Source organism: Wasmannia auropunctata, unplaced genomic scaffold (assembly GCF_000956235.1).
Source record: "Wasmannia auropunctata unplaced genomic scaffold, wasmannia.A_1.0 LD336111.1, whole genome shotgun sequence".
Lineage (NCBI taxonomy): Eukaryota > Metazoa > Arthropoda > Insecta > Hymenoptera > Formicidae > Wasmannia > Wasmannia auropunctata.
Genome location: NW_012026779.1, coordinates 3,386,183 through 3,405,374, shown reverse-complemented (window position 1 = coordinate 3,405,374; position 19,192 = coordinate 3,386,183). Strand labels below are relative to the sequence as shown.

The 19,192-nt window shown below is 33.6% G+C and overlaps 2 protein-coding genes across 4 annotated transcripts in view; both read left to right on the top strand.

Annotated features, from left to right (window-relative positions):
* Positions 1 to 1,342: 1,342 nt before the first annotated feature.
* LOC105450051 (protein hunchback-like) lies at positions 1,343 to 7,229 on the top strand. Of its 3 annotated transcripts, XM_011689676.1 has the most exons (5): positions 1,343 to 1,490; positions 1,584 to 1,606; positions 1,694 to 1,735; positions 4,733 to 5,076; positions 5,283 to 7,229. In XM_011689676.1, exons 4-5 carry the CDS (start codon positions 4,916 to 4,918, stop codon positions 6,886 to 6,888), a joined length of 1,767 nt encoding a protein of 588 aa, XP_011687978.1. In that variant the 5' UTR covers positions 1,343 to 1,490; positions 1,584 to 1,606; positions 1,694 to 1,735; positions 4,733 to 4,915; the 3' UTR covers positions 6,889 to 7,229. The 3 variants fall into 3 exon arrangements, with proteins under 3 accessions (XP_011687978.1, XP_011687968.1, XP_011687958.1); XM_011689666.1 differs by having other exon boundaries at positions 1,343 to 1,606; XM_011689656.1 differs by having other exon boundaries at positions 1,343 to 1,735.
* A 2,789-nt stretch (positions 7,230 to 10,018) lies between these two features.
* LOC105450516 (E3 ubiquitin-protein ligase HECTD1) overlaps positions 10,019 to 19,192 on the top strand; it is a 14,636-nt gene continuing 5,462 nt past the window's right edge. The window contains exons 1-11 of the mRNA XM_011690389.1: positions 10,019 to 10,328; positions 10,966 to 11,014; positions 11,470 to 11,609; positions 11,693 to 11,927; positions 12,794 to 13,134; positions 13,199 to 14,258; positions 16,111 to 16,507; positions 16,822 to 16,857; positions 17,085 to 17,351; positions 17,475 to 18,028; positions 18,146 to 19,052. Of these exons, the coding sequence (XP_011688691.1) occupies positions 11,470 to 11,609; positions 11,693 to 11,927; positions 12,794 to 13,134; positions 13,199 to 14,258; positions 16,111 to 16,507; positions 16,822 to 16,857; positions 17,085 to 17,351; positions 17,475 to 18,028; positions 18,146 to 19,052 (3,937 nt within the window). The 5' untranslated portion in view covers positions 10,019 to 10,328; positions 10,966 to 11,014. The remainder of the gene's footprint in view (positions 10,329 to 10,965; positions 11,015 to 11,469; positions 11,610 to 11,692; positions 11,928 to 12,793; positions 13,135 to 13,198; positions 14,259 to 16,110; positions 16,508 to 16,821; positions 16,858 to 17,084; positions 17,352 to 17,474; positions 18,029 to 18,145; positions 19,053 to 19,192) is intronic.

Here is a 19,192-nt window from a genome sequence, read left to right as displayed (position 1 = left end):
TGTGCCAAAGCGCAAATGTTACAAATCATTTTTGGCGCTGTTAGAAATTTTTAAGTGGCACCTGGGGTAGTTTATCGTCCGTAAGGGTGCCTTCCGAAACATCAATCCAATCGGCCTTTTTTTCACAAGCTCTCGGCATGAATATGTTGTCGTGTGCCAAAGCGCAAATGTTACAAATCATTTTTGGCGCTGTTAGAAATTTTTAAGTGGCACCTGGGGTAGTTTATCGTCCGTAAGGGTGCCTTCCGAAACATCAATCCAATCGGCCTTTTTTGCACAAGCTCTCGGCATGAATATGTTGTCGTGTGCCAAAGCGCAAATGTTACAAATCATTTTTGGCGCTGTTAGAAATTTTTAAGTGGCACTAGGGGTAGTTTATCGTCCGTAAGGGTGCCTTCCGAAACATCAATCCAATCGGCCTTTTTTTCACAAACTCTCGGCATGAATATGTTGTCGTGTGCCAAAGCGCAAATGGTACAATTCATTTTTGACGCTGTTGGAATTTTTAAACTCACACTAGGGGTAGTTTATTGACCGTAAGGGTGCCTTCCAAAGCATCAATCTAATTGCCTTTTTTTCATCCGCTCTCGACATGAATATGTTGTCGTGTGCCAAAGCGCAAAGCGCGAAAGTTAAGTTTGACGATTTTATCTGTAAATTCTTTATAAATTTGGGAATAAAGAATTTTATAGATACACATTAGCTTGAAAGTAATTAAATTGCTAGTCAATTTAATTGTTACAAATAATTTTCGCCTTATGTAATAAGCTGTACTGACCTATATGTACATGCTAATACGTCTTATTTTTGCATTACAAGCAAAATTGTGTTTATCAACCTAATATGTAAAGATATACAAAAATGTGTAAAAATTAAGTTAATTATTAAGTTAGTCATTAAGTTAATATTTCAGTTTAAATCATTAAGCCAATCAGTAATTATGTAAGGTATTTATTAGTTAGTCACAAAGTTAATTTCATGTCTGTATTGTTATTTTAAAGAATTTCAGCCGCTAATATTGATTAACTTAAATTATTTATGATTTGAAATGTATTCGCGCTTCGATATTTTTGTATTAGAATTTCGACTCAAAATTATCTCAGGAATACGCTATTAAAATAAAATGCGTTAGATGTGGGGTACCCTGTACATATAAGTATAATATTGTATATATACTTTTAAAAGTGTTAATGTATAATTAGTTTTTGAGTTGTGACAATATTTATGAAAATATAATTTCCAAATTCCAAGTATTCATCATAATAATAAGTTTGTTTATACACAGCAGATGGAGCAATAATCAACTTCTTGGCATGAGATACGTTCAGTAGTTATCATTGTCGTTTATATGAGAGAAAGTGAGAAAGCAAAGAAGAGGTGGGAGAAATAAAACGGACGTTTGTGCTAAATCGCCTATTAATTCGAACGATAGTTGTAATTGAACGGACAGACGAGAAAGAGAAACAACTCTGCCGCATCAACAAGATCTAGTAATAAGCGGCTAAATTTTATTTTGAGAACTTGGAATGTCGTTATAATTAGTACAGTTATTAGTAGCTCTCTTATATATTTTGTTCTTTTAGTGCTCAAATTCATATTAGTGCATGTACGTACGGATTACATATCGTAATAATATATTCTTTGAGATATATTCCTAACTGTTCTGCACTCTTCAATGTTTTTCTTATTAAAGAAAATGTCAAACTGAAGCTGGAGAAAAATTGGACTGCATCAGGTTCGTATTAATAATTATTTTTTATTACTGATAATCTATAAATTCTACATCTCTATAAATTCTATAAGGGATTTATTTTTTTTTATATAGATATTTTATTCACAATCCATATAAAAATGTCAAATTGTATTAAGCGAAATAATTAATGTTTGTCCCAATTGCATATGATATTCGACTTACTAAATTATAAATTTTATCTAATATTATTCTAAATTATTCTGTCTCTGCGAAATGAAAATTTCACAGAGACAGAGATTTTAAATGATTTGAGAAGAAGAGAAACGATCTTTTTCGCAAATTTGTAATAGCTATCATATAAGAACAACAGCAAGGAATTTTATTTTCGAATATATGTTTATAACTTGACTACGGTTTTGAACTTTTGTCTTGATTTGTACTTTCTTCGAGATATTGTTTTGATCCTTGAACATACAGTATTCGAACAATAAACTTATAAATACTCGAAAAGAACGAAAAGAAATTTTAAAGAGAAAAATTGATTGTTTTGTTAATTTTGATTTGATAACAATCAATTATTCTATTTATCAAAACTCCAAAAGATGTAATATAATAAAAGATAACGTACTAAATAACTATTAAATCTTGAAAGTATATAAGTCAAACGAAAAAAGAAAATTTATAATTGTTTTAGAAATAACAATAACGCACTTTTCTACGAAATGTATTATTGTCTAATTTTTTTAGTTTAACTTATTGTTTTGATATAAGCAAAACAATTATGCTATTACTGAGCAATGTAAAATTGTAAGTGAAAACTTTCGCAATTTTCGCTGTTTACAAATGAGAATGAAACAAAACCGCAAAGACTAAGTAGGATATTAATCGCTGATCGCTTAACCGAGTATCGTGAAAAATGACGCAGTCTATTCTCACATTATTTATCTCGATCACATTCATGTGATTCGTGAATCCAAAATCTAGTTCTTTTTGCAAAATCTTCCTGAATGTATAAACAAAAGAAACGAGAGAATTTATGAATTCACTCTTTCTCTAACATATATATTTCTCTCTTCTCTCATTTTTTATACAAGAAATTTCTTATATATATGTGTATTCCTTTATCTGTGTTATTATATGATAATAAGTTATACAATAGAAATCTCTAAATTTAGTTAACTGTTTTACAAATCAATTGTTTTGCCCAATTATAAATTTTTTTATTAAATACGTACGTGTATACGTTCCGCATGGATCATTGATGACCAACACTGTATTTTCAGACCTGCATTTTGATAATAATTAATGTTTTGTGTAGTTTTTAATAAAAAATTTCACTTATCAAATATAATAAATATAAACAAATATTTATATACATATACGTATAGAATGCCGGTAATCTACGTACATATACGTATATAGCGCGCGCGCGCGCGCGTGTGTGTGTGTGTGTGTGTGCGTGCGTGCGTGTGTGCGTGTGCGTGTGCGTGTGTGCGTGCGCGCGCGCGCGCGTTTTGTATCTTTAAAACATACTTTTCTTAAAAATATAAAAAAAAGAAATCAATTTCATCTAAAGCGTCAGTGTATAAATATGTGATATAAACTTATTACATCAATTTTATTATAAATTCTATATCAATAATATATTATGTGTATACATAAAACATGTGTACAATCTATTTTGATGTGTCGATCTATATCAAAATTATTTTCAACCGCTATTTATCATACCATTTATTGGTAAAAAATACCTTGTAAACAAAAAGTGTTAATAATAATAAATTTTCAGACATCTTATTGAAATCTTATAGCCAACAATTTTTAAATAAATAACAGTTGAAATAATCTTAATATAGATTGAAGCGTTTTATGTCTAAACACAGTCTGTATATTGTCCATTTCTCAACATCTTCGAATTTAACTCGGATTGATTTTTTGTATCTTCTTTTCCTTTTTTTTTTATTAACAATTCTTTTCTTTTATTTCCATCTATGTATAATTATATATTTAACTTATTATTATTTTAATTTTTTTTATTTTTTGTATAATTAAAGATAATCTTATTATATTAAAATATAATTTTATACTTTAATTAATATTTTCAATTTACCAATTTTTTATTCGTAAAATGTATGTCAGAGTAAATTAAATACCTATCTGTATTTTTGATAATTTTTTATTATTATCTTTTACAAGTTAATAATTCCATCTTGTATAAATATCTCTAATTGAAATTTCAAATAATTTCTCCCTTACCGTACATTTTTCTATTTATTATTATGATCTTAATATATATCTCGCTTAGAATTTCGAAATACTACGGCAATTCAACCTTCAGTAGAAGATAATATTATTTATTTGAAATTTGCAATATTAGCTGGAAAATATTGAAAGTATAATATCTTTCTATTTATGGAAATATATTACATATTTTAATAAAAGTATTTATGAATTCTAATCAGTTATAAATTCTCGTCTTGATTTTATGATAGAAATTATTAAAAACAATAGATTTACCTAATTTTATATACAATTTTACACACACACACACACACACACACGCGCGCGCGCGCAACATTGTACACTATATAATACATATGTAATTCATTTCGTTAATAGTCGTTAATAGTCGACATAATATATTTTTCACATTGGGTGAAAAAGGCCATGCAATTTCAATTTTACTATTGAAAGCAAATGTATACTCTATATTAATGAGAATTGTAAAAATTATATAACTAAAACTTAGTATACTTAATATAATTACAATCTCGAAACTCATGTACTGCATTACAAAACAAGTCAATTAAGATGCACGTAATTAACAGTATAGTAAAAATAATGTATTCAGATCATATGCATTTTATAAAGATTTATTACTATAGTCACAGCATGAGTACGTTTATATGATACATTTACATATTGTTTGATTAGTCAAACCATTTGTTTATACATCATATTCTTTGACTTTGTTACTTTAATTGTTTTTAGCATTAGTCTTTTATAAAGAGATACTTAGACGATTTTATATGTTTACAGAAAAAATTTGGAAAAGAAGAATAATTTAATCTTTGATTTTGTATCTTCCAATCATTACATCACAATTCCAATTTATCGAAAAGTGAACGATCATTTTTCCCTTTGCAATAAGTCATAACTTTTGTCACTTGTCTCCAAGGCCGGACAATCTGTCCACAAAAATTCAATATATCTGAAAAATTTATGCAGTATCCGAATATCATGAATGAATATCAAGCTAATCAATTGATCAAATTGAACACTACGTCAAATATGACTCCATTAGAGTTTCGCTCCAGTGAGAATATCAATTCTATGCGGAACATTTTACAGTGTCCGTTATGTATATTCACTGCATTAAACAGGTATGCTACATAATTAATCTTCTAATTAGAGCACCTTATATAGGCATTTTACATCAAGCTTATATATTTATTTAAATTATATAGTATATACAATGATCTTGAATGTGATATTTAAGTGTTTAACGAAACCATATAATATTAGTTTAGTAAAATTCGAAAGCATACAAATATTAAATTCGTTAAACATTAAATTCATTAATTTTTAGGTCAGAATTCGCCGAACACTTAATTAATCATTGCACACTGAAGAGCAACAATTCCAGTTTTAAAGCCATCCTTACATCCTTATTAAATCAAGATGCAGGTGACAACTTTCGTTCTCCTTTTACACTAACGAAATATATCCAACACGAGACAGAAAAGACCGGCGAATCATCCGTTCATGTTTCCTGCGTGAATTCGCAAAGCAACGTAAGCTTCAGACAAGATGGAAAAGGCTTCCGAGAGGCTAAGAATTGCAAACAGTGCAATTTTATAGCTAGCACGAAAATCGAATATTGGCAGCACATGCGCTGTCATATCAAAGGCTTTACATGCTCCGAGTGCTCCTTTGTTACCAAGTATAAGCATCATATGAATCATCATTTGCTTAGTGTTCACGACGGCTCCAAGCCCTTTAAATGCAAAAAGTGTTCATATAGGTGCGTAAGTAAATCGATGCTAACCAGCCACCTGAAGAAGCACTCAAATATCTATCCGTACAGATGCGCGGATTGTACGTACAAAACCAAGTTCTGTAACGCGCTAAAAAAACATTTACGGAAGAAGGAGCATCAGCCAGCGATGGTGTTAAACGCTGACGGTTCACCGAATCCGCTATCCTTCATCGATATTTATGGTACCAAACGCGGACCCAAGCAGAAACCATCGACTAAAAATCAGGAAGTATCTATAGTAGAGACTTCTCCACCTTTATCTTCATTTAATTCGTCAATTGCTCGTTATTTAACTGTGACTGCGATAAACGGAGTGAACAATGGGAATTGGTTAAATCATAATGACATAAATAAAAATCAATCTATCGCGACGTTTCCTTACAGCGATTTGATCGCCGCGTTCAATTTGTCGAATCACGTTTTGCTTCGCGAAGATGAGACATTCGCAAATCATGAAAATGTGCAAAAAATAGATCGTGCTGCACAATTCAGTACGTTAACGGAGTATGCAAAGATTTTAAATACGGAGGACGACGTAATACCGCAGATATTTGCTCTAAGTCCTGTATCTCATTTCGATGTAATTAATAAACACTGCAGCGAATCTCATAATTCCGATAGTGTGAAGGCAGCTTCCAACGAATCCTCGACATTCGTGACAGTAAAAACCCTGCAGCTAGAGCGTCAAATGACGGAATCTGCAGACATGCCGTTGGATCTCTGCATGACTGATGTGCAGATAAGAAAGAATCAGTTTCAGTTTCAGGCATTAGCAAATATGAATTCATCAAAAATTTCAGGTACCAGCAAACGTAAAGGTAAAGCGATAAAGCTGGAACGTCGCTTAATAAAAGAGAACACGGAAAAAAAGCTAGAGAAAAACGAAGATATATCTTTTAAATCTTCGTCGGACAACAGATCCGATTTTCGCCAAGTAAGCCAGAAAGTCAAAGACACTAAGAACGAAGCTGTTCCTAATTTATTCGACATCAAACTCACCTGTCACTATTGTGAGATCATATTCGGCAATGCGATCATGTACACCGTGCATATGGGTTGTCACAGTTTTGATAATCCTTACACATGCAATATATGCGGCTACCAATGCACCGATAGATTATCTTTTTTTATGCATATCGCTCGGTCAGAGCATTAAGGTAAAGCAAAAATAAAAATATCTATAATCGAACGATCGATGTGCTTTGATCTAAAGAAAAAAAATTTTTCATAAATGTACAGTTGTGACACAAAACCATTTGGCGAATAAATGGAATAAACTATAGGCTAGGAAAGATAGGATAAGAAAAAATTTTTCAAGATAATTTTAATCGAAAATATTGAATAAAAATGCTTTAACAGGCGTTATTTGCATTTATCAGTTCGATATAAAATTAAAATATACACATATACATATATAACTTTAAAAAATCTGAAAGTCATATATATCGATTGATATCGTACACGTACACACGCACACACACGCGCACACACACACACACACACACACACGTTCGTATAATATCTATACATATATTCAATACATACGATCAATCAAATCGATTCGACAGATAAATTTCGAACCATTTTCAAATGATTATTTTTATTTTTAAGAAATACACAAATTATTATTTTGAGATATGTACTATATATAATTGTATACACCTTGAGTTTTGTTGTTATTTGATTAAACTGAAATGAACAGATGTATTGTAATTAATATATATTGTAAAAGATGCCCGCCAAAACAGGTTTTTTTCGTCTATCTTGTGAGTTTCAAAATTCAAATTAAATATTGTATGCCAATAAACGATGTTATACGATTCGACATTAATCTTTCAATTAGACAAATTTTTAATTGAGCATAGAGACAATTTTAGAGCAAACGGGGAATCAAAATAGCCAAATTTTCAACCCTGACTAATTCTAGTAAAAATCCCTATTATAAACGAAATTTTGACTTTTTTTGTGTCCATTTGTGTTTGGACAATGTTGGAAATTTGGGTATGTTGACTCCCCCTTGCCAAAACTTTATACCTTTATATATGTGTTCAACTAAAATTTTTTCTAAGATTAACATCCCATCAAATAGCATTTTTTAGCATACAATTTAATTTGCATTTCAAGGGTCACAAAATGAGCAAAATTTGCGATTACTCTTTAATTTTCATTAATTGTTATATTTTTGTAATGATGAAACATGTATGGAGATCACTTTTGCATGTATGTACGTAAGATTAACATAGATATTATGCAGATCTCAATCTTTATATCAACGGGAACTGAATATAAGAAGGAAATAAATCGAAATAATAAAGAACGCTATAATGATTTAGATTAATATTCAGCATTTACTACACGATTTAATTAAGTAATTATCAACCGGATACCTTAAATATTTTTCCCAAATGCAATCTATATTTGCATTGATTTGCTTTCTTAATAAATTGACAATTTAATGCAAAAGTTTCCATTGGTTAAAAATTTTGAATTTTTGTGTTGCAATAAAATAAAATTAGACAATTTATTTATGTATATAATATATGTATATACACATATATACAATATATAATATAGTGAGTTAAAGAATTAAGTTTACAAAATCTCAAAGAATACTAAAACATAATATCTATAATTTGAGACTGACAATGAGAAATAATTGAGAAATATAATAAATATAATTTTTTATTTATTTCTCAATAGTTGTTATATTTTTTCATTCTTTGAAATTTTGTTAAATTTTGTCAACTTTTCTTCTTAGAAATCTATAAATTTTTTCAACGGTATATGGTTTATGTTATACGCACTTACATATATCTGATATACAGTTAGCGAAGCAAAAATCCGATGACAAATTTATAGTATATATTATTAAAGAATGCTCGATTTTTTTTACGATTTCACACGCATTATTATATATGTTTCTGGATTATTTTCCATTTTTGTTCTGTTCTCTTCTGTTTGATGCATGCTCACTGTTTATTTTTTCTTGCAATAATATCAATGACCAAAATCTTATTAAACGGATACATATATAAATTCTCTTTTTGAAGAGCTTAAATTTGCTTAGACTTTTTCGAAGAAAAATTGTTTTTATTTAAAAACTATATACCTTTTTTACGTCCAAACTCTTTTGTTGTCAGTTTAAAGTGATGTATAATTAGTGATGTATGTTTTTATTTGTGAGTTAGACATATCGATATTACGCCGAATTTTCTTTATGCGCATGTAAATCTTACATATTATAGGTACAAACTTGATATTGATTTGATTTATAGTGTAAATTACGTGTACTATAGGCGTATATATTCTTTTTTATTTACTAATTTAAACCATATATTCTTGTTTTCTCTTCAAATTTTCGGTCATTATATGCGTATATCGTACGACTGCTTTATTTATCCTATCTTGGAAAATTATATATCAGGGATTTTTCTTTACATACATATATATATGTATGCTGATGTGTGTATATATAATATATATAGTTATCTTTCTTGAGTATTATATTCTTGAATATTTACGTTTCTTTGAAGCAATAATTAAATCAATATATAAAGCTTAAGAAAAAAATTGCATGACAAGATTGTGATAATTGTATCTTATGAACGCAATGGACTGCAGTATATATATATAAAAATTGTGCAGATACATATATAGACTGCACGTTGCATTTATGTATACTTATATATATATACGCGCGCGCGCAGTTGAGAATGCTGTGAATATATTTTTCAAACAAGCAATACAAAGAATTTGTTATATATTTCTCTAATGCAAAGCGCTTTTATGTATTGTAAAGATCAAAAGTCTTGAGCAATAAAAATTAGTTTCAACATTTAAACTGTATTATCAAAACAGGTAATTTATTTTAAAATTAGTATTTATTATATTAAGTTTTAAATATCCTACAAAACGAAATAGAATCGAATAAAAAATACACACGCACATTTATACATATATACATATACATATATAATTATTTATATTGATGAGTATCGCGATGTTATCGACTGTCGATTGAATTTTTCGATTTCTCGCAGTAATATAATTATATAATATGTATATATGTGTATATATATATATATATATATCTTTATATTGATACATTCACGAAAATTTATTCGGGGTTGGTAGTCTTTAATAGTACCTCGTCGGTGGCGTATTAAATATATACATACATATATCAGGCGATCAGACGCGACCGACGCGACGTAATTCTAAATTCGCCATATCTCTCTTCATTCTCTTCATGCTCTTCACATGTAAGTTCGGCTTGCTGATCGTAGAGAGTGCTGCGTGGCGAGACTGGCGAGTTGCGTGATTCCAGTCTACATCGAAAATGAACGTCACATATGTAAATGGCGTGGAGTATATATGACGTATCGACAATATAAAGAAAAAAATTACTTACGTTGTGAGTGCTTTGTTAAGTCGATCTGTTAACACAAAACGCAGATCGCGTTGTAGCGGAAATATATATATACATATATATATAAACAATCTGTATATCTGTTCTCCACGGTAGTAAACGCGGCACTTGTGTACAGAAGGATGGCGAGTTGACCTATCCCGAAGAATGGAATGTCTTGTACAACGGTATGTTTCGATGATAGACGTACATACATATGTGCCTACGCGTGTGTTACACGATTGGTGCGCCTGATGTATGCATATAATAAGTCTATCGAAATATAATTATTACACTTTGATCGTGTGCTATAATTTCTTTTACTTTCTTATCTCTTTAAAACCAATGATTCACGCCACATATTGATGGTTACGCACGGTTAGGTTTCCTCGATGATATCACTTTATCTCGCATTGTCCTCGCGCGATGGATAATTTTCAATCTTTATTACGATTTCAGCCATAACAGTCGTATTTATCGTATTTTGTCGTAGGTTTGTATTTTGTACCACAATCGCATTTTTATTCCGTCTAATACGTCGATTCTTGCTACTTGTAATGATATTCAATTTGCTGCATTTGACTCCGTGCGTGTAATATTTCAGTAAAAAGTGAGAGAGCAAATTGCCCTAAGATTATTAGAAGATTATTATTATACTGCACACGCTATATCGTGTTTTATTATATGTATATTTACATCATGAGTAAACAGGATAGACGTTTGCACAATGACACTGGTTGTAACGCTTGTTCGTCCTGCTTACTTTTTTCCATAAATAAGTGAGTGATTAGCACAACTTAATGATGTTTTCTGTCTGACTTTTAGAGCATTGAAATAAAATCGATCCATTTGGTGCTACTGTACAAGGTACAAGGTAAGTGGTAGAAAATGTTGAATAATACTACAATTTATTTATTAATAGAGAGATGCAATTATTTATTGTATAAGCTATAGCGATTTACGGTAGTTAATAAAGAAAATCCTTCATTTCTTTTTAATCTAGATCTTTATTTGATCTTTTTACTTAAAATTTTCACTATATTCAACGGGTCGCTGAATAACAGTAGTTGATTGAAAATCTTTACCAATATACCTACAAAAACATGGACGATCATAGTCAAGTTTTTCAAGACAAACTAGCAGTTTCTTAGTTTCTATCAGGTCTTACAATAGGTTGATTTACAAGCTTTGCTAAGTTTGTGTAAATGCTTAAAAGAAGTATGTTTCTTCTAAAAAATAACATTACTCATACTGTAACGCCGAGTTACTTATAGTATAGATATAAGCATATAATTAAGATAAAAAATGATATCTTGTTTTTCTTTCGAGATGGCGGATGTTGATCCTGAGACTTTGTTAGAATGGCTCAGTATGGGGCAAGGAGACGAAAGAGACATGCAGTTAATTGCATTAGAACAGTTGTGCATGCTGTTACTCATGTCCGATAATGTGGATCGTTGTTTCGAATGGTAAAAATAATTGCAATTAACTGGAATTTATGAATGTTGTACATATGTAATGTATAAATATTTTACATTATATACTTTCTCAGTTGTCCTCCACGCACATTCCTCCCAGCGCTTTGTAGAATCTTTTTGGATGAAATGGTGCCGGACAGTGTACTTGAAGTGACCGCTCGAGCTATCACATATTATTTGGACGTCTCCGCGGAATGTACACGCAGAGTGGTTGCCATGGAAGGTGCTGTAAAGGCCATCTGTAGTCGCCTCTCTGGTGCTGGGCTTGGTTCTAGAGTTAGTCGAGACTTGGCGGAGCAATGTATAAAGGTACAATACATTGAATCGGACCAGCGAATAACATGTGAAATTTCTGAAAAGATAAATTGATGAAATCTTACCTTCACACGCACACACGCACGCACGCGCGCTGATAAACAAGAGACATAAAAACTGATAAAAGCTCATATAAACATGTGCCCCATTTGGCACTTTCTTTCCATATTATAGTCATATTTTATTCCAGTAATATGAAGCTGCTTATAAGAAATGCTCAAAATAACTACCTTCGGCCTGATGCAAACGTGCAGACGTCGTCGTATATATTGTCGCGCATTTTCAAAAATATCAGTTATTCGAATTTGTTGGCAACAATTTCTTGAATTGACGATTTCCTAACATGAATAGATTTTGCAGGACTTATTGATTGGCCTACGCGTTCTTCGGACTTAAATTTATTAAATGAGTATCAGGAATAGCTGTGGAAAGTTACCTAACAAATGAGATCTTAAAATGTCAACACGGTACAAAGTGGATCTTGATGCTTTCATATAATATTAGTGTGAATCTTACGGCCACGTGGTGTTACATGAACCGAAAATTGTATAAGATTCACACTAATATTATATGGAAGCACCAAGATCCGCTTTGTACCGTGTTGGCGTTTTAAGATCTCATTTGTTAGTTAAATTTATTAAATTTTTATTTGTAGTGGACTTGAAAACAATTGTATTTATTCTCATTGACAGCATTGAATTGAACTTGGTTGACTTATACAAGAAGCGACTGCCAACGAATTCGATAAACACCTGGTACTTTTTAAAATATGCGACAATCTACACGGCTTGATGGCTGCATATTTGCATTCAGGTCAAAGATGGTTATTAAAAAAATATTTTTTTTTTTTCTTCAATCAGGTGTTAGAACTGGTATGCGCGAGAGAGGCGGGTGCCGTGTTCGAAGCCGGTGGTTTGCCTTGCGCGTTGTGTTTTATCCGAGAACACGGAGCGCGCGTACATCGGGATACGTTACACTCAGCGATGGCAGTCGTCACTCGATTGTGCGGCAAAGTTGAACCTCAAGATAAGGCTTTGCCCGATTGTGTCGAAGCGTTGTCGGTGTTACTCAGACACGAAGATGCGCACGTTGCGGACGGGGCGCTTCGATGCTTCGCGTCGCTGGCGGACAGATTTTCCAGAAGAGGAACGGACCCTGCGCCATTAGCATCAAATGGATTAGTTTCTGAACTTTTATATCGGTATGCCAGATATAATGCACTTTATACGATATACATTCTTCTTATGCGAATCTGCCTTTTCTAGATTGTCAAATGCAGCGGGCCCTGGCACATCTGCTACCGCGACTTGCAGCAATCCAAAGACACCTCCGCCATCCAGTACTGTGACCACGGTTCCAACTCCGGAACCAAAATCTTGTGCTTCTGTTTCAACTATAATTAGCCTTTTATCGACGCTTTGTAGAGGATCACCGTCCATTACGCACGATCTTCTACGTTCAGAATTGCCAGATGCGATAGAAAAGGCACTAAAGGGAGACGAACGATGCGCTCTTGACTCTATGAGGCTGATTGATCTTTTACTAGTCTTACTGTTTGAGGGAAGATCAGCTTTGGGACGTAGCACTACCGGCGGTCCGTCTGGTCCGTTACTACCAAGGCTGAGACGTTTGGATAGCGCTGGAGAAAAATCGCACAGACAATTGATCGATTGCATACGCTCCAAGGATACGGACGCGTTGATAGAGGCGATTGATACAGGAGGGATTGAAGTTAACTTTATGGATGATGTTGGACAAACTTTACTCAATTGGGCTTCGGCGTTCGGTACGCAAGAAATGGTCGAATTCTTGTGCGACAGAGGAGCGGATGTTAATAAAGGTCAACGGTCGTCCAGTTTACATTATGCAGCTTGCTTCGGAAGACCGGCTATCGCCAAAGTTCTACTTAGACACGGTGCTAATCCTGATTTAAGGGACGAGGATGGTAAAACACCTTTGGATAAAGCCAGAGAGCGCGTTGACGAAGGACATAGAGAAGTTGCAGCCATTTTACAGTCGCCTGGCGAATGGATGTTACCGCCTAGTCAAGAACATAGGAAACTTGAGACAGAAGTAGAAGAATTCACGGAACCTAAGGGAGATCCTGAAATGGCGCCTGTTTATCTAAAAAGATTGTTGCCTGTGTTTTGTGCAACCTTTCAGTCGACTATGTTACCAAGTGTTAGAAAAGCGAGCTTAAGTTTGATTAGAAAAATGGTGCATTACATCCAACCAGAATTACTTATAGAAACTTGTGGATCTGATAAAACCGGCGGATGTGGAGCTATGCTTGTTGAAGTAATTGCCAATGTTTTAGACAATGAGGTAAGCATAATAATGATGGGCTAGTAATTAAATGTTGAGCTTTTATCAACTATTGTTGTTGACACAACAATAGTTTTATGCGTACTTATATACATTCATTCAGCGACATCGTTTCACGTCGTTTTTATCAACAAGTATTAATATTAGTAAAATTATTCAAGAAAAAGCGCTATGCCTATGTACAAAGAAATTCAGATATAACTGAGACTTGTATATTTCAAACAAAAGAAAAGAGAAGAAATTTCTCTTTTCCCTTTCATATCGTGGCCGCGAAAACGACACATTCGACAAAGTTATGCACACACCCATTATAAGCATTTGTATAACAGAATTCTCCTCTTATCGAGAAATATGAGAGAAATATTCTCAAAAATCCGATTTCGAAGACAAAATGTTACGGAGATCCCAACATGCATGCAGGCAGAGAGACAATTGATTCAAGTGGCGATATCAGTGATTTAGTCAAGATTGTTCGCAGGAACATGAGATAAAGGCGCCATTGTCATCACCATTGTCTACAGCTTTTAAGACGTTTGGCCCAAAATTATCCGGCCTTACGACTCGCAAGTCTTCGAGTTTTCGCAACTATATTCTCGACATGACGGTAACGTCTATTGCATATTTCCATCACCTATTTGCGAAAAACTCCTTTAGACATTTTTCATGCTGTTCCTAATTCCGCAAGTTTCCTTCAATTTAAGTTTTTTTTTTTTTTTTTTTCTCCCCAATTAATAGCTACGTCAAGAATCGCTCGTTTAATACATTTAATATTACTATAAATGCATTCATGTAATTTACTTAAAGCGTGAATTTAACTTACTAAAATTTTACTTACGCATGTCTTTTTGTATTTCCATTTGATATTACATATTCGAGTCACATTTGATATTTAGAATCATAATAGTAGATATCTTACGTCTATATTGTAGTTATTGCCTTTATATAGATTTGACTCAAAAGTGATAATTGATAATCTCTCTCCCTTCTCCCTCCCCCCCCTCTCTCTCTCTCTCTCTCTCTCTCTCTCTCTCTCTCTCTCACACACACACACACACACGCACACGTTTGATACATTGCTTATAGCTTGTCTCGTACAAAAAAAGCGGCGAACTTTAATATTAATATTAATACAAAAAAACAAAATTTACGAGCTAATGATCGAAATTGTGAAAGAGACGGGTAAAGAGATGCAAGTTAAAAGTTTTGTCAAAGAATTAAAAATTTGTCAAGGCATACCATATCTACTTTAGTCTACTGCCTGTTTGCCGTTGATGGGATCTAAAAATGTTTACATTTATTCTAGCTGATTGTAATTTAATAATAATGATTTGAACTCGCATTAGTAGGCATTCAGTGCACATTAAAATTATTGTACATAAATTTACAGAAAAATGTGTATTTAATATAAATATAGAAACAGGTAATTATAAACTGCGAAATTCTTACTTTACTCGTACTTTATTGTACTGTTTGATAAAAGATATATTGGATATTTTATTACTTGAAATATTTCACTTTTACATCTAAATTAAAACAAGTGTACAACGTCATTAATGTGCACTGAGTGCGCACTAGTACGTTTAGTCGTATTCATTATAAGAAAGAACAATATACAACAATATATAACCGTTTACTACATCTGTTACGTTTTGCAGTTTTGCAAAGTAAACTGCAGTTTTCTTAATTTGTTTTTATAACGAATGTAAATTATATGACACATAGCGTTTGTCTTTGTTTTTTATATTTCAGAAAAAAAGTTTTTATTTCTATTAATAACTCCTCTTTTATCTCTCGGTTTTGTACTACACATATTTTTAAAACTATTTAAAAACTTGTGTTCTAATATTAACAGGAAGATGAGGATGGTCATTTAGTCGTCCTGCAAATGATACAAGATCTGATGATTAAAGGCAAAGATGAATTCTTAGAACATTTCGCACGTTTAGGAGTATTTTCAAAAGTTGCCGCTTTAGCCGGGCCACAAGAAACTACACCCGAGCCAGAAACGGAATCGAATCAATCGGGAGAAGAGCAAAGAATGGAAGATGCGAAAGAATTATTAATAGGAAGAGCGTATCATTGGAGAGATTGGTGCATATGTCGAGGACGTGATTGTCTTTACATCTGGTCCGATGCGGCGGCTCTAGAACTATCGAACGGAAGTAACGGATGGTTTAGATTTATCCTTGACGGCAAACTGGCAACTATGTACTCTAGCGGAAGTCCGGAAGGTGGAACGGACACATCGGGTGAGCATGCATAAACACCCACCTGCGTGCAAACACACACATATCTACACACACACACACACACACACACACACAAAACGCACGTACGCTTGATCTTATATTTGCAAAAATCAAAAATCGATCTCGCACCATTTTTCATATTTTTTATTTCGCTGTTATCTACCGTCTTCATCTCTCTTTTCCTCGTTAATAATAATCGTATATTTTCAATATATTTTCTTCGACGGCACTTGAAACGCTACGTTTTCCATTTGTGATTAACTTTCATTAGGGGAACTATGTAAAATTTAACTGGTTTTACTAACTGCCTACAGGAAAGGGGAGGAACACAGAGTCGCTTACTACTGAAGGTAGGTTACATACGTGTTTAACGACTCGCACATTGTATACTACTTCTTAGTACATATACTAAATAACGCGATATAAAAATATTTATTTATAACTTCTCTTCGTCTTAATTTTCTTTTTGTAATATGTAAAATAGCATAGCATTCGCGCGCGTTGCATTCTCTTTCATACTTGAGACTTACAAACTAAGAAATAAGTCATCTAACGATATGTTTGTATCATTTTACAGAAAATCGTGGTGAATTTTTGGAGAAATTACAAAGAGCGCGTAGTCAGTTAAAGGTGAATTTTGTAAGTCAGCCTGTACTCTCTCGGCCTGGTACTACACGCCTGGTCGTAGGAAATTGGGCGTTATCCAGTAGAAAGGAAAGCGAATTATGTATACATAATAGTGATGGCCAACAACAGGCAACCATTCTAAGGGAAGACTTGCCAGGTTTTATTTTTGAATCAAACAGAGGTACTAAGCATTCTTTTACAGCGGAAACAAGCTTAGGTATGAGAGAAGTATCTCATTATTATCAGCGTACTACTATCTAACTTAATGTTAGATAGTTAGAGTCCTTGAGAGAATTTTTATTACATGATTATTTATTTCACATAATTCACATCTTCTCAGGTCCAGAATTTGCAGCAGGTTGGACTGGTAAAAGGGGGAAAAGATTAAGATCAAAGATCGAAGCGATTAAACAGAAGGTTAAAGTACAAGCGCAGGAGATATACGAGCGTTACTTTAAAGTAGCTCAAGCTCAGCCACGCGGTGTAGTTGCTAAACTCGGTGCCATTGTTAATCAAATAGAAAAAGCATCTCAAAAGCAGCAATCTGGAAGTCGCGAATGGCGCAATATACTGCAAACTGCGTTAGAACAACTTAAAGTATTATTGAATGAAGAGGGTCGAGTATCTGCATACGAGCTGCACTCGAGTGGTCTTGTACAAGCGTTGCTCGCTTTGTTGGCTGCACCTCCTGGACCCTCGCCCCCGACATTGAGAGCGACCAAACTTAGGATGCAGAGGATAACTGCATTCAAGAGTTGTTTTCAAACAAAAGACACGAATAAAGAGCCTAACTCGGCTAAGATTTTAGTTCATAAATTGGTTTCGGTGCTGGAATCGATAGAAAAATTGCCGGTATATCTATATGACACACCTGGATCAGGCTACGGTTTACAGGTACGACTTACAAAACAAATAATCAATGTGTGCACATGGTGGATAAATGGTAAATTTCTTTCTTTTCTCTTTCATGCGTGTATTTCGATTTCGCATTTTTTTTTTTTTTTTCCACAGATCTTGACGAGGAGATTACGCTTTCGATTAGAAAAAGCTTCTAGCGAGAGCGCGTTAATAGACCGATCTGGTCGCAGCTTAAAGATGGAACCATTAAGTACGATACAACAATTGGAGAACCATTTGTTAAAAATGGTTGCCAAGCAATGGCACGATCATGATAGATCTACATTCGCTTTTGTGAAAAGATTGAAGGAAGAAAGTAGAATAACGTTCAAGTATCAGCATGACTTCGACGAAAATGGTTTGCTATATTGGATCGGAACAAATGCTAAAACTTGTTCCGAATGGGTAAACCCGGGTCAATATGGCTTGGTTGTCGTCACATCGAGCGACGGAAGAAACCTACCGTACGGTCACCTCGAAGATATACTGAGCCGTGATTCGTCGGCATTAAATTGTCACACCAACGATGATAAAAGGGCATGGTTCTCGATAGATCTTGGCGTTTGGATTATTCCAAACGCTTATACCTTGAGACATGCGAGGGGATATGGCAGAAGCGCATTGAGAAATTGGATGTTTCAAGCGTCAAAAGATGGTGTTACCTGGATAACATTGTACGCCCATGTAGACGATTGTTCCTTAAATGAGCCGGGCAGTACGTCTACTTGGACGTTGGAGCCACCGAGTGAAGAGACGCAAGGCTGGCGACATTTACGTCTACAGCAAATTGGCAAGAATGCTTCTGGACAGACGCATTATCTCTCTGTGTCTGGTTTTGAAGTTTACGGGGAAGTTACTGGAGTGTGCGAAGATTTAGGTCGAGCAGCCAAGGAAGCCGAAGCTGGTGTACGGAAGCAGAGAAGATTTATTAAGACACAAGTTCTTAAGCATTTAGTTGCCGGAGTTCGAGTGGCTAGAGGTCTGGATTGGAAATGGAGGGATCAGGATGGCGTACCACCAGGTATGTATACTACTCAGTAATTTCCATTAATTTCAATGTTTTGTACGTCTATGTACAAACATTACTACAGAGGTACAGTAGAGAGAGAGAGAGAGAGAGAGAGAGAGAGAGAGAGAGAGAGAGAGAGAGAGAGTACGCAC

Bases quoted from the DNA above. Each gene is read 5' to 3' on its own strand.
- LOC105450051 (XM_011689676.1), top strand. From the start codon at position 4,916: ATGCAGTATCCGAATATCATGAATGAATATCAAGCTAATCAATTGATC. The intron at 5,077-5,282 runs GTATGCTACATA...ATTAATTTTTAG, and splicing joins ATATTCACTGCATTAAACAG to GTCAGAATTCGCCGAACACT.